Below are 12,038 nucleotides of genomic sequence, written 5' to 3' on the forward strand. Positions count from 1 at the left end.
CATATGTCCGTCTGCCTTTTCGTTATAACGATGTGAAGCGGTCTTTTATTTGACGATTGTTCCAAAATTGTAACCCCATATCAATAGCAAAACCACATTGTCTAAGTTTGCGGCTATACGGAGTACGCCGTTGAAGCTGGTGTATTATAGGTAATTCTAATAATAGTAAATAAATGCATACCGGTCAGTTAAATATTATTTCATTTCATATAAATAATTTTTATAAATGATATTTTGTTTACTATTCCAATACAATGCAACCAGTTATTATGAGTTCTTATTTTATGTATTCTAATAGTATACACATATAAATATTTTATAAAAAGGTATGAAGGGACTTGTAGATAAGAAGACAGTGCTTTTATTATCCGGTCTTCGCAATTTATTTTAGCTGATCATCTCGCGGTACTTCAGTTTATGCTTGGTCAACATATCCGTAACTGTGACAAGTTTCTTAATTGAAAGTATGTTAGATAATTCGTGAAGTTCTTGCGAATGTGATACGCAGATGTGATGTAACGTAGCCAGCTCGCGCCCTTAAAAATTACAAGAAAAATATGGTTATTTATTTGGTAAGACAGAAAGGTTAGCTTCGTAAACCGAAGCTTAAATTACTCCCCAGACTTAGCTCTGCTCTACAGGAATTGGTTTTTAATTGCGACAAAGTACAACCAGTCACGAATATATAGGTATCTTTTAAAAACTTTTTAACTTCTGTTATATATGTATTTATCAAATCAACTAAAGGAAAACAAATAAATACCATGCTGCAATACTAGTTTGATTGCAAATAATCGCACATTGCAAGCTATTGCACGTCGGTAGTAGTGACTAATCGCGCTGAACACTGTACGGAACAAGTATACACATATATATTAAGATTTCAGTCTGAGGATTTCAAAAATTGGATTTACATTTTTTTTCTAAATCGGAAAATTGTTTTCAAAATAATACGGAATATGGAAATTAAGCTGTCATTGGAACTATCCAATTATTTGTTTGAAAATTGACATTGCTGTATTATTTTTAATCATAAGCGCATAAATTCAAGATGTTTGGTCGTTGATATAGTCGATTTATAGAGTTATATATTTTTTTGTAGCTGCAAGGGTATATCAAGTTTGGCTTGCTGAAGTCAGCTTCTTTTCTTAATTTAATAAATTTACCCGTGTCTTGCGAATTGAGATTTGTGCTTTGTTCCACAAACATTCCAAGCGGCTGATTCGGATCGGTAACTAGGGATAGTTGATCCAAGAATACAATCATTCGTTCCTTGTTTTTTAAAATAAACGGATTGACAACCTCCATGTATTGTTCCTGAAAAATTAAAAAAAATATTGACTATGTGCAAAACAAATAATGATGCGAAAGAGAGTTCAAATCGTACGAACCTTGCCTCCAAATTCAATCAAGTTGGCTAGGTTTTGCAGACACTTGGCGACCATGACTAAAGAACGAGTGGCTGCCATAGGAGGCGTCTCACTGACCAAACCGAACTGGCGTGGGTTCAGCAGCGCTGGGCATAGTAGACGCAAGAATATAAACCCAGAGACGACTCGGGTCCGCACCAGCCGCTCTGTTGGCCACTTAGCCATCACAGCTTTCTGAAGACAGTTGCAAATAAAGCGCACATTTCGGGGACAGGCGTCCGGCGAGGTGAATATCGACTGTGTAACCAGATCCAGTATTTGCAAGAGGAATTCTGCGTTCGTGCAGGCGTCATCATTGACGTCCATTTTGGTTGGGTTGAGTTCAGCCGACTGCTTACTTTCCAGAATGCGCTGCACAGTTTCGCTGACGGCCGACTGCAGGAATCCGCTGCATTCAGTGCGCATATATAGGTCCATCAGTGTTGTGGCCAAGGAAGCGCCCCGGAAAAGCGTTGTCGTCTCGTTCTCGCGCGTCACCTCCGCCTGGCAAAGCATTCGGATCAATTCTGTTTCCCGCTTCTCCTGCCGGAACACTCGCAGCAGGGCCGTGGCCAAGGGGACGCGATCATTGTGGCAGAGCTCTGCCAGGGCCTTCACCGCGTAGAGCTCCGACTCCAGAAGCAGTTGCTGGAGGGGACTATACTCCTCACAAGGCATTATCAGATCGTCGAGGTAGCGCATACGCAGCCGCAACGAGCCCCACTCGCCCATCGGCGTCATGCCCGTGAGTTGGTACCAGCCCTCCGTCTCCTGCCCATTCTTCAGACTGGATAGTTCAATGGTTAGATCGGCGACTTCAGAGTCCTTGCCGCGCTTCCCGCGTGATATCAACGTTATAGTTAGGGAGACCACATCTGGCGGGACATCGCTGAAAGACAATAAATCATTATGACGCTTGAATTCTAAGGATTTTCGCAAAACGAATGCACCCAGAAATATCAAAGATATGGGCACAAGAACAATAATAAGAGGAATAATATGTAAGAGGACTTACTCTAGTACGAATTCCTCTTCCCACACGGGTTCAGGGGCAATTTTGACACGCGTTTTGCCCACTTTGACTTGATTAAGTGAAATACTGCAGTATGGATGTGGCACTAGTTTGAAGGGTAGGCGATGAGCTTCCAGCACGTGCAGGTTGAGACAACGGAGCTCGCGAAGTCGGGATACCTTCTTCTGAGCCCGACTCAACTGTGAGTCGCACTGCGCCTTGAGAGAGTTTATCCATTCCACATAGCTTTCCTGACTAGGAGCACAAAGATATGTAACTGTGGCCAGGCAGGGCAAGGCCCTCTCCACAATTTGAAAGCAGTAAGGTCGTTCCCAGAGGGAATCGTGGCATTGGTAGAGGTAAGCACATGACAAATCGATCAAACCCTTCGGTTTGGTTTTCTTGGGATTGTCATAGAAGCACAGTTGCGTCTCAGAGCCGTCATTGATCAAAGCGAAATAAAGTTGTTTCCACTTGGTCGTTTTGTCGGATTTTTTGTTTAAGTGCCCGTGGTGTTTGATGCCTTTGATCTTCTTAAGGCCGATTTGGTCACGGCATTCGCGTAGTGTCGCATATATCTTCTCAGCGGCTTTTTCCACGACGTATTGCTGATTAAACTCTGGTTGAATACCATTAACAACCGGATGATTGAGTGAGTGACCCTCTACAATTTGCTCTTTGCGGTATCGATTAATTACCGCGTCCAGGCATTCAAAAGTGCGCCCTCCCATCAAATATCGCACACCTTTCTTCTCTATACGAAAGCGTTGGATCTGGTTGTTTATGTGGAAGAAAAGAGAGTAATCGCCAGGGGAGTTGTCGCTCGGACGAACCAAAAAACTTCCTGGTCCAGCTATTAAGAAACAATTAAACATACAATTCAAATTTGAATCTGGGGTATAAACAAGGTACATACCTTTAACCAACATATCGACGGCTTCGTTTTTAGTGCAATTAGGATGAAACCAAGGAAACACGGTATTGGGATCGATAGACACATCCAAATCGTCCACAAGTTCCCTGAAAATCATTCCCTGCTCGCCAGTACGATGGGCAGTTACCCACAACCATCCATCGCCCATGTCATTGTGCACGAAGAAAATATCACCTTTTTGGAAACTCAGCTCGTCGGTCTCTGGCATTTTTGTGTAAGGCAGGATGGCTACGACGCGCTTCTTGTCATTGACTGGCTCTGGCGGAGCTACTGGTATGGTTAACCGTTCGCGCTTTAGTAAGTCGCTACATGAGGTGTAGTAGCCAACAAGATCGCTTAAGGAAATGAATTGTCGTCCACCAATGTAGAAGTCTCCGCACACGGCTGTGATCCTATGAAATACAATAATAGAATATATATAATCGAAGTGAAAAAAGTATACCGCTGTAGTCGATTTCACAATACAATCTTTGCGTCATCGAAGTCCCTAAAAACTTAGTAATAGCAAAAAAGGCACTTACCGAAAATGGTTTATGCCGGTGCGCCCATAATAACTTAGAACATAAGAGCCAGGCTTGCGGTCACTTTCCCGAACTGCTCAACATTAAGATGCAGCGGCAGAAATAAAATATTTTAGAACTATTTTCACCCTAATATACCAAGGTGTACGTCTACGCACCTAAATAGCTTCCCAATTTACTGCTTCCCCGCAGACGTGACTCAGCAGAGTAACGATCTAGTCGGCCATGGTACCATTCACTTTCCGGAGGAGCAATAATCGCTGGACGTTCGCCTGAAAGAAGGGTTTGTTAAAAACATAGAGTGAAACTTATTGAAAGGTAATTCGATAGTAAGTAAATCTAAAGTCATCAATATCATAATTTCAAACAAATTCTATAATTCAAATAACATTTACTGATACCTGTCATTGAAATCTCTTTTGAGTTGGTAAATGTAATTCTCAGGAGAAATAGTTTAGGGGATTAGACGGACTCCCAATAACTATCTATGTTCTACTACAAGTAATAATTTTAGAAAATAAATCAATCATTAAAGAAATAAAAACGCAAGCCAGAAAATATTGTAAGGAAAGTATAATAATTTAAAATTCTGCTTACCGTTCAGCATATGGGGTCCATCGAATTCATCGTGATCCAATTCCAGGGCCAAGTCACCCAGGTCAATGCCACCCGCAACCATTACGTTGCCCAAGCCACTCATGGCACCCAGTCCTGCTAAGTTTCCATCATCGGAACAGCCCGTGGGCGATCCGGGTTTGTCTTTCTGAATGACCACATCTATGTTTCCCAAGTGTATTAGGTCGGCCATGCTATGTTTATGATCTCTGTGCAGTGAATGAGAATCTAAGTCTATATTTAACTTCGAAGGGAATGCGTTTTAATAAGAGCCACATATAGCAACGATATGTTTGCGCTTAAGTAAGTGAATCGGGGGCTTTTCTGATTGTGTTAGGTTTTCCGTCCCGATTATGTGTAAAACTGTAAGAAAAACGAATAAGATAACTTAAATGCTTATCTACACATTCATTACAAGCATTATTTTAAGACTAATTAAGTTTTGCATTTTAAGGCGTTGCCTCCGTTCTTCGACAATGATATATTTTCAAACAGTTGTTAGCTCAGTTAAATCACAGATGCAGATGTCTTCCGCAGAACAAGGATTTATGAAACGCCGAACCTTATGGCGTTCATTTCACTAATTGGAAACGGCTTTAAAAATAACGCTACATAAAATATTTTAATTTTACAGATTTTATTAATTAAATACAGTTCTATAAATTAGGTTTTTTGTCGTCGTCTGCCTTTGCTAAGAGATTTTAAGTTTTAAATCTAAGTTTCTGTCAGATTATCACGATCCTAAGAGTTTTAAATACCAACTTTCAATTTTACAACAAAATTACTCGTTTGCGAAAAATGGGTTTAACAATGGCCGATTTTATTCACATACAAAATAAAATGTTACCCAGAATGAATAAGTTAATTTTAGATGGCTGCTACCTCGACAAGAGTAGAAGATCCAAGTTGCCAGATTTATATTGCGAGCTTTTTCCTCCTTTCTTTTTATTTTGACCCCTTAACGGAGTGGCGACTTAACTAATCCGCTGCTATTGGGGATATCTTTTTAGCAGGAGTGTCAGGAGATCTCTTATAAGAGGGAACTCGAGATTGTGGATTGCTTAATACTGTGAAGCTCGATCAAGCTGTATGGTTGTTGTACCTTCTAAAGCTGCAATTAGCTTTGAGTTTCCAGAGTGAGAGGTGTATCCTGTGAAGCTGTATTAATCAATGAGTTCCCAGTGTCAAATGCTTTACTATAACCGGTATTAAGTACATCTGTTTAATTCCACAGTGCTTCATGAAAAATATAACTACAGTGACTTCGGATTCTTAATGAACTCATCTAACCTAGCTAAAACCTATTATAATTTTAACATACAAAAAATATAATATGCTTTTTTCTGATATTTTCAATTCCTAACACTCTAGGAAAAACTTTTTCAAAAGGGCTACTTTGCTTTTATTTCCTTATGTTATGCCTACAATAATGGTAAAAGTATGAACATATGTACAAATTCAATTTTCCCTAAAGATATTTTACTACAAATCTTTAAGTCGCTATAAAATCGGAACACGAGCTAATCTGATGTCAAAATTGCCGTTGCAATCCAAAACCATAATCTTTTTCGAAACCAATAATTATGAACCAGAAGATGCCGGTAGATTTTGTATTCAAGAAATAATAAACAGCATGTAGAACAAGAACTACTTGAGGAGGAGGAAGAAAAACCTTCAACACAAGAAACTATTTGGAAATCACCAGAAGAAGAAATAGCCAAACGATGTTCAACGAGCCAGATGGCACAGCAACCATGACAGTCGGAGATCTACTGCAGATTCTAGGACACAACAGAAGTAAACAGGAGATATTATATATACATATTAAAAGGAGACAATGGTTAATATATACAAATTATTAACCATGATAATAATAAAATAATATATCAATCAAATAATAAGGGTTCATATCCGTTTTCCAAATTTCTCAGCATATAAGATTTCCATCATAAAAGTGGGGAACACAGGATTACGCGATTTGTGGACTAGGCAACCTTATTAAATTTAGTTGCTCTGCGTGCATATCTCTTTTTGCCAACTAATAGCGATTAAGGGCTTGCTCTCGTTGTTGAGTTAATGAGTCAGTAGTTGTTAGCTGCAGATAGACCAGTCGGACTTGGCGTAAAAACAATTCTCAACAAACATTAATAATAAGAGGATCCTGTTACTTCAGCTGATAATGCTTCTATCATCAGCTGTCAATTATTCCATCTTCTTTAACTGTTTGTCAAGCTGACATATTCTTAACTGGTAGATAACTATTAATTTGAATTGAAAAACCGCATTTTTTCATGTCCTTTTTTTTTTGGCATGCAAATAAAATCTACAAATCGTTCGGATCAGACAATATCTTATAGCAGACTGAATAGGGTATTATAATGTTGGTCTGATATTTGTAACGCGTTGGGCGTGTGTCTAAAATTTAAATACATTATATAAAGTGACCCACAGCTTATTTCAAATGAAATTAAAAGTCATAAAACCAAAAGGCAATAAAAATATTCCACAATTTTGATTGCAGCCTTTCAAGATTTTTTTTGTAGTGATTTTAAATATCTTGCAATAGCACCTAAAAGTATAAAAAAAACTAAATTATTAACAAATTGTGGGTTACAGCGAAATGGGCAAAAATTGGTGCCCTAATACACATATGTGTATTAAAATATATCTGAAACAACGGCATTTGCAAATTTGTTTGATTTATTTTATGGCTTATCTACGATTCCACTGCTAATTTGAATTTTAGCTCTGCAAGAAATAAGCAGTGTGCCACTGTACATACATTCATATGTACATATTCCTCATCGTCATCACCGGATATATTAAGGATATTTTGGGGATTATCAAAGTAGACGACTGTAGGGGAGCTTCTGTCGGGCAAACTTGGGCTTTCCCGAGTTATCTTTCCCGTTACTTATTAGTCTGGGGTGCAAGATGAGCGAGCCAGTCGTACATCCGTATGTGTATCGTTTTTTAACCGCTGGGACTGCGACTGCACCCTCTTGTTCATCACAGCTATCTAAAACACAAGCAATTAATACGAGCCACACACAAACTTTCGGTTCCGACTGAGCCCTTTGCCAAACGAGTAGAACACGCTCGGTTCTTTTCTTTACGGTTCATACATACACGAGCCAAGGAGTCACAAATTTCAATCTCGGTTGTGTTCTGTCTTTTGCAATGAATCATTAACACAAACACTCATTTCCTTTTCATATGGAGTGCCCAACAAACAAAAACCATCTACACAAAAGATTTGTCGGGCAATGCGCGTGTGTAAATATACATATACATTTCATTACTGCACCAAACCAAAACAACAAAACACTTTGTTGTGAACTTCCATTTATTATGAGCTTAATATATATATATTATAGTATTCATAACAATTTAATTTAAAACAAACCAATTTCTTCCGTACCGATAGCCACACCAATGATAAATTGTCCATAGAGGAGCGTGAAACATCGATGGAAACGTCGGTGTTTTCAAAATATCGGTACTATCGATGTTGGGCAGGGCGTCATCGGTGTTTTTTCACCTCTAACGAGTATTGAAAACATACTTGTCCCCGCTAAGTGCGGAGCGTGTCCCCGCTAACTATCGATAATCGGTGATGTATTTGCTAAAGGCGACGAGTTTCATATCGATAGCGGAGTTAACGCGATCACGCAGAATACCCGTTTACACTTAGTAAACTCGAGTATATGCGTTTGTACACAGCTGTTCTTTGTTTTGATTTGCAAATGTTAAGCCTAGTACTCTGATCGAAAAACTATTTCGCTAGCGAAAAAAATTTAAACTTTCCAGAGAGACCGAATTTTCGAGAGTTCGGATAATATGATAAGTGTACTACGGACTTACTGTCAATCAGCTGGGTTTGTTGACAAACAGAAAACTAAATAATCTAAAAAATGTTGAGTACAAACCAAAATACAATAACCTGAAGGTAGTCTCCAGTAATCTGATACCTCTACAATCATAACAATGAGTGCGAGTGTCAGCGAAACGACGATGGTGGATTAACCCTTAGATGGTTTAAAGGGTTTTATTTTGCCTTTAATAATAACAGGAGTTTTATTTGTTTTTTCATATTTTAATTTTTAATACTTTTAAATTAAAAATTATGAGTTGTTTTTTTTTTTTTGAATAGACAATGTTTTTTCAAGATTCTTACAGTACAAACCTACAAACATTGCTAAAATATAGAGCTAAGCATTTGACAATCAGTGTTGTTAAAATCAGTTATTAGTTATTTTTCTTTAATTTTGTCATACCCGCAATATATTTTCTTATCCTTTGCTTAAATTGAAGAGCAGTTGGATGGTCATTTTGTCCGCCGCTCGCTTGCATGGGGCCAAAAAATGTTTCGAAAATGTCTTGGTTAAGACGGCTTGTTACTATATAGTCCATCTGATAGTTTTTAGACAAATATGCCAGTAGACCATCAAGGGATGCATTATTGACCAAAATTCCGTTTTGGAAGGGCAGCCTTTGGGCTTTCCCAACTATATCATTGCGCATAATTTCAGTCATTTTAGTCAAAACGGCTCGTTGTACTTCAATCTGTTTACCATATGGCTGTGTTTTTTCGATAGAGTTGAAAACGTCGTACCAATCATTGAAAACTTTAAAAAGATCCGCGGTTTCGCACGCGTTTTCTACTTCATACCTTAATGATGCAGACCTAATGTACTTCGCTGTTGCATTTGAAAACAATTGAGTTGCCAATTTTACATTTTGTTCACCGAGCGAGCCAACACTGTAGTGGTTTTCGGTAATTTCCGGTAATAATGCGGACTCAATAATCTCATCGCAGGCGCTAATTGCCTGTCGAATTGTCTTCGTGGTCAATATTTTGCCGTTGATGACTAATCCGCTGTCAATATAGTGGATACGGATCAGTTTTATCAAATGTGGTGTATCCGAAAAAACATAAATGTTTAGTTTATCATCCGCTGGATTGCTAAACCAGGTTTTTGCTAAAACAAAAATTAATTAAATTTTTCTACTTATATTAATGAATTGTTATTTAAAACTTACTCTCGGATATGCCAAGCTGACTCCATAACATTTGATTTTCAGAGCTGAAGTCAGAGACAATAGCTACTACGGGATAACCTCTTATGTGCAGCTTCCTAATGATGTCATTCAGAATATCTGCGTTCATTTGAGTATCAAAGTCAAAAAATACTGGCTGGTTCCAAGATTTTTTCAACCCACGAACTATGACCAATTGGACGTAATTATTTGGTTTATCAACGATATCCGCTGAGCTATGATCAGCACTAATATTAATCTTATCGAAAGACAAAACGCATAGCTTATCCACTTCAAGCATTTCTTCGTTCTCCATGAGGTCCATCACAAAGTCCAGGGTACCCGTTTTAATAGGTTCATCTGCTAACCATCTATATAACGTGGCTCGACTCGGCAAAGGATATCCTTTTTTGTATAAATGGGTATATGCATGAGGACCCGCTGTATGAAGACAAATCGCAGCAGAAATGTCTTTAGAATTAAATGTGGCTCGCTTTCCTCCACTCTTTAATATTTTTATTTGAGTCTCCGTGAAAATTTGGGCTAAAGACATTTCCAACTCCTTATATTCCTCCAGCTGCTGGCAAAAAGAACGATTTTCCTTCTCCATCTCACGAATTCTTTTTCTAAGGCTTTTGTTCTCGACAAGCATTGTTGACCCTATTATATTGTCCCTGTAATAAAAATATATTAATGTTTCCCTGTAAGAATTTACTTACATGTTTAACTTACTCTGTTTGCGTGCTTGAATCGGCGTAGCCTAATTTTTGAATATTAAGTTCAGGTTCTCTCTGTGGAACAGCATCTTCGTTCAGTCGCCTTTTTTTTAAAGTCCCACCTCTTTGTGTTGTCGACTTCCACTGAGAAGACCCAAAGTGCGTTTCGCAAATTTTGGAATAATCGCCAAGTTTACATCCTAACGAGTCCTCCCACAACGCTCTTTTTTGTAAACATTTTGGTGACTTTATAAATTTCACGCCATCCACGTGTCTGCGGCATACATTGCAATATGTCATTTTGTATAATGGTTAATTGTTTACAAATTTCGTCCACAGACAACTAGAGCTGGAAATAACATCGGCGATGTATCGATACATCGATGTTTTCCAAAACTTGGGAAACATCGAGGTTTTCAAACATCGATGTTCGATGTTTCCTCTTTACCCATCACTGCTTGGCAGGAAAGAATCTTGGTAATCTAAACACATTTTTGATTAATTAAATAAAAAAAACTAAAATATACGTTAAAATTAGAATAGAATTCGATGTATCGATACATAGATGTTTTTTTTCTGAAAAACTTCGAAACATGTAGGTAAACATCGATGATTTTCCAGCTCTACAGACATCCTTTTACTTCAAAAAACGAACACGCACTGACCAAAACCCGAACGTTTAGACAGCCGACGAGACTAAAGCCTAGTATCCAGATCGACGAAACCCGTACGCCAGTCATGAGAGAGAGCGAGAGGCAAACAGCTACTCACATGTAAACTCCTGCAATCGACTTTTGCGGGTGTTTTGATTTTTTCCCTCCATTTATTAAAATTTTCAGTGAGAAGCACACTTCAAAAGATTACATTTTTAAATGTTTGCGCCAGGGTTCACCAAAAGTTCATTTCAGGTGGTTGGCAACGCGAAGTACTAACATTTGATTTTTAGAGCTGAAGTGAGAGACAATAGCTACTACGGGACAACTCCTTTTGTGCAGCTTTTTTATTACAGAATAGCGCCAGTGATTTGGACCTTTCGAGTGGATCAAAACGTTCGCCGACTGGGTTTACGACTCGGCATTTTAATTATTCATACAATTGCTGTTTTTATGATTTTTTTTCATATTTATTAATGTTTCCCCTTGGTTTTGTTCCGCTCCTCCCCAACACTCATTAAACATTGATGTACAATAGATTCTCGGTTCTGGAAAGCCCAGTAGAAAGTGTCTATCAGCATATTGGCGCACATAAAACGAAGCAGAAGAATATTTTCAGATTGTAAATTTGTTTTTGAGGAACTATGCTATTATCTCGGTGTTTTTTTTTTGGTTTCCAAATGATTTTAAAAAATATAAAGCGCATTTGTTGTTTTCCAAATAAACAAATACTTTCACTAATATTTAAGGCACAAATAAGCAATAAGAACATTCCAATTTTATAGTCCATACATATGTACACATATTAGGTGATCTGGTTTCTTCCGATTTTTGGCCAACGGACTAGAAATTAGGAAGGCCACGTACCATATATAGGGAATATGAACGTTCAGCAATATGTTAGGCTTCGTTGTTCCTTCAACTTATAGCTACATTTCAGTACACTTTTTAAATTCGTTTTGAGTTGGTCGAACAACTTAAGATGCTGAGACTATTATCCTACTTGCTTGGCATATTCATTTTTCCAAGTGTGCAAGGAGGAATTGGGTTCAATTCAAAAGATCCGTCGTTGTGCGTTGTCCTAGACGAACAAACACAATGCGGCTCATTTTGCCTGACCACACTCAACCCGCTTTTC

At 38.2% G+C, this 12,038-nt stretch overlaps 1 protein-coding gene across 2 annotated transcripts; it reads right to left on the minus strand.

The window, feature by feature from the left end:
* Nucleotides 1-102: 102 nt before the first annotated feature.
* Nucleotides 103-7,964, minus strand: LOC108042122 (ras GTPase-activating protein 1). Of its 2 annotated transcripts, none has more exons than XM_017120259.2 (9): nt 7,913-7,964; nt 4,474-4,854; nt 4,035-4,148; nt 3,877-3,949; nt 3,338-3,747; nt 2,425-3,274; nt 1,392-2,298; nt 1,167-1,317; nt 103-536 (listed from the first exon to the last, which is right to left on the minus strand). In XM_017120259.2, the coding sequence occupies exons 2-9, from the start codon at nt 4,682-4,684 to the stop codon at nt 388-390; spliced, it is 2,865 nt and encodes a 954-aa protein (XP_016975748.1). In that variant the 5' UTR covers nt 4,685-4,854; nt 7,913-7,964; the 3' UTR covers nt 103-387. The 2 variants fall into 2 exon arrangements, with proteins under 2 accessions (XP_016975748.1, XP_016975747.1); XM_017120258.2 differs by having other exon boundaries at nt 7,898-7,947.
* Between the last annotated feature and the right edge of the window lie 4,074 nt (nt 7,965-12,038).

The sequence above is a fragment of the Drosophila rhopaloa genome, unplaced genomic scaffold, assembly GCF_018152115.1.
Source record: "Drosophila rhopaloa isolate 14029-0021.01 unplaced genomic scaffold, ASM1815211v1 contig_3, whole genome shotgun sequence".
NCBI classification, from domain to species: Eukaryota; Metazoa; Arthropoda; class Insecta; order Diptera; family Drosophilidae; genus Drosophila; species Drosophila rhopaloa.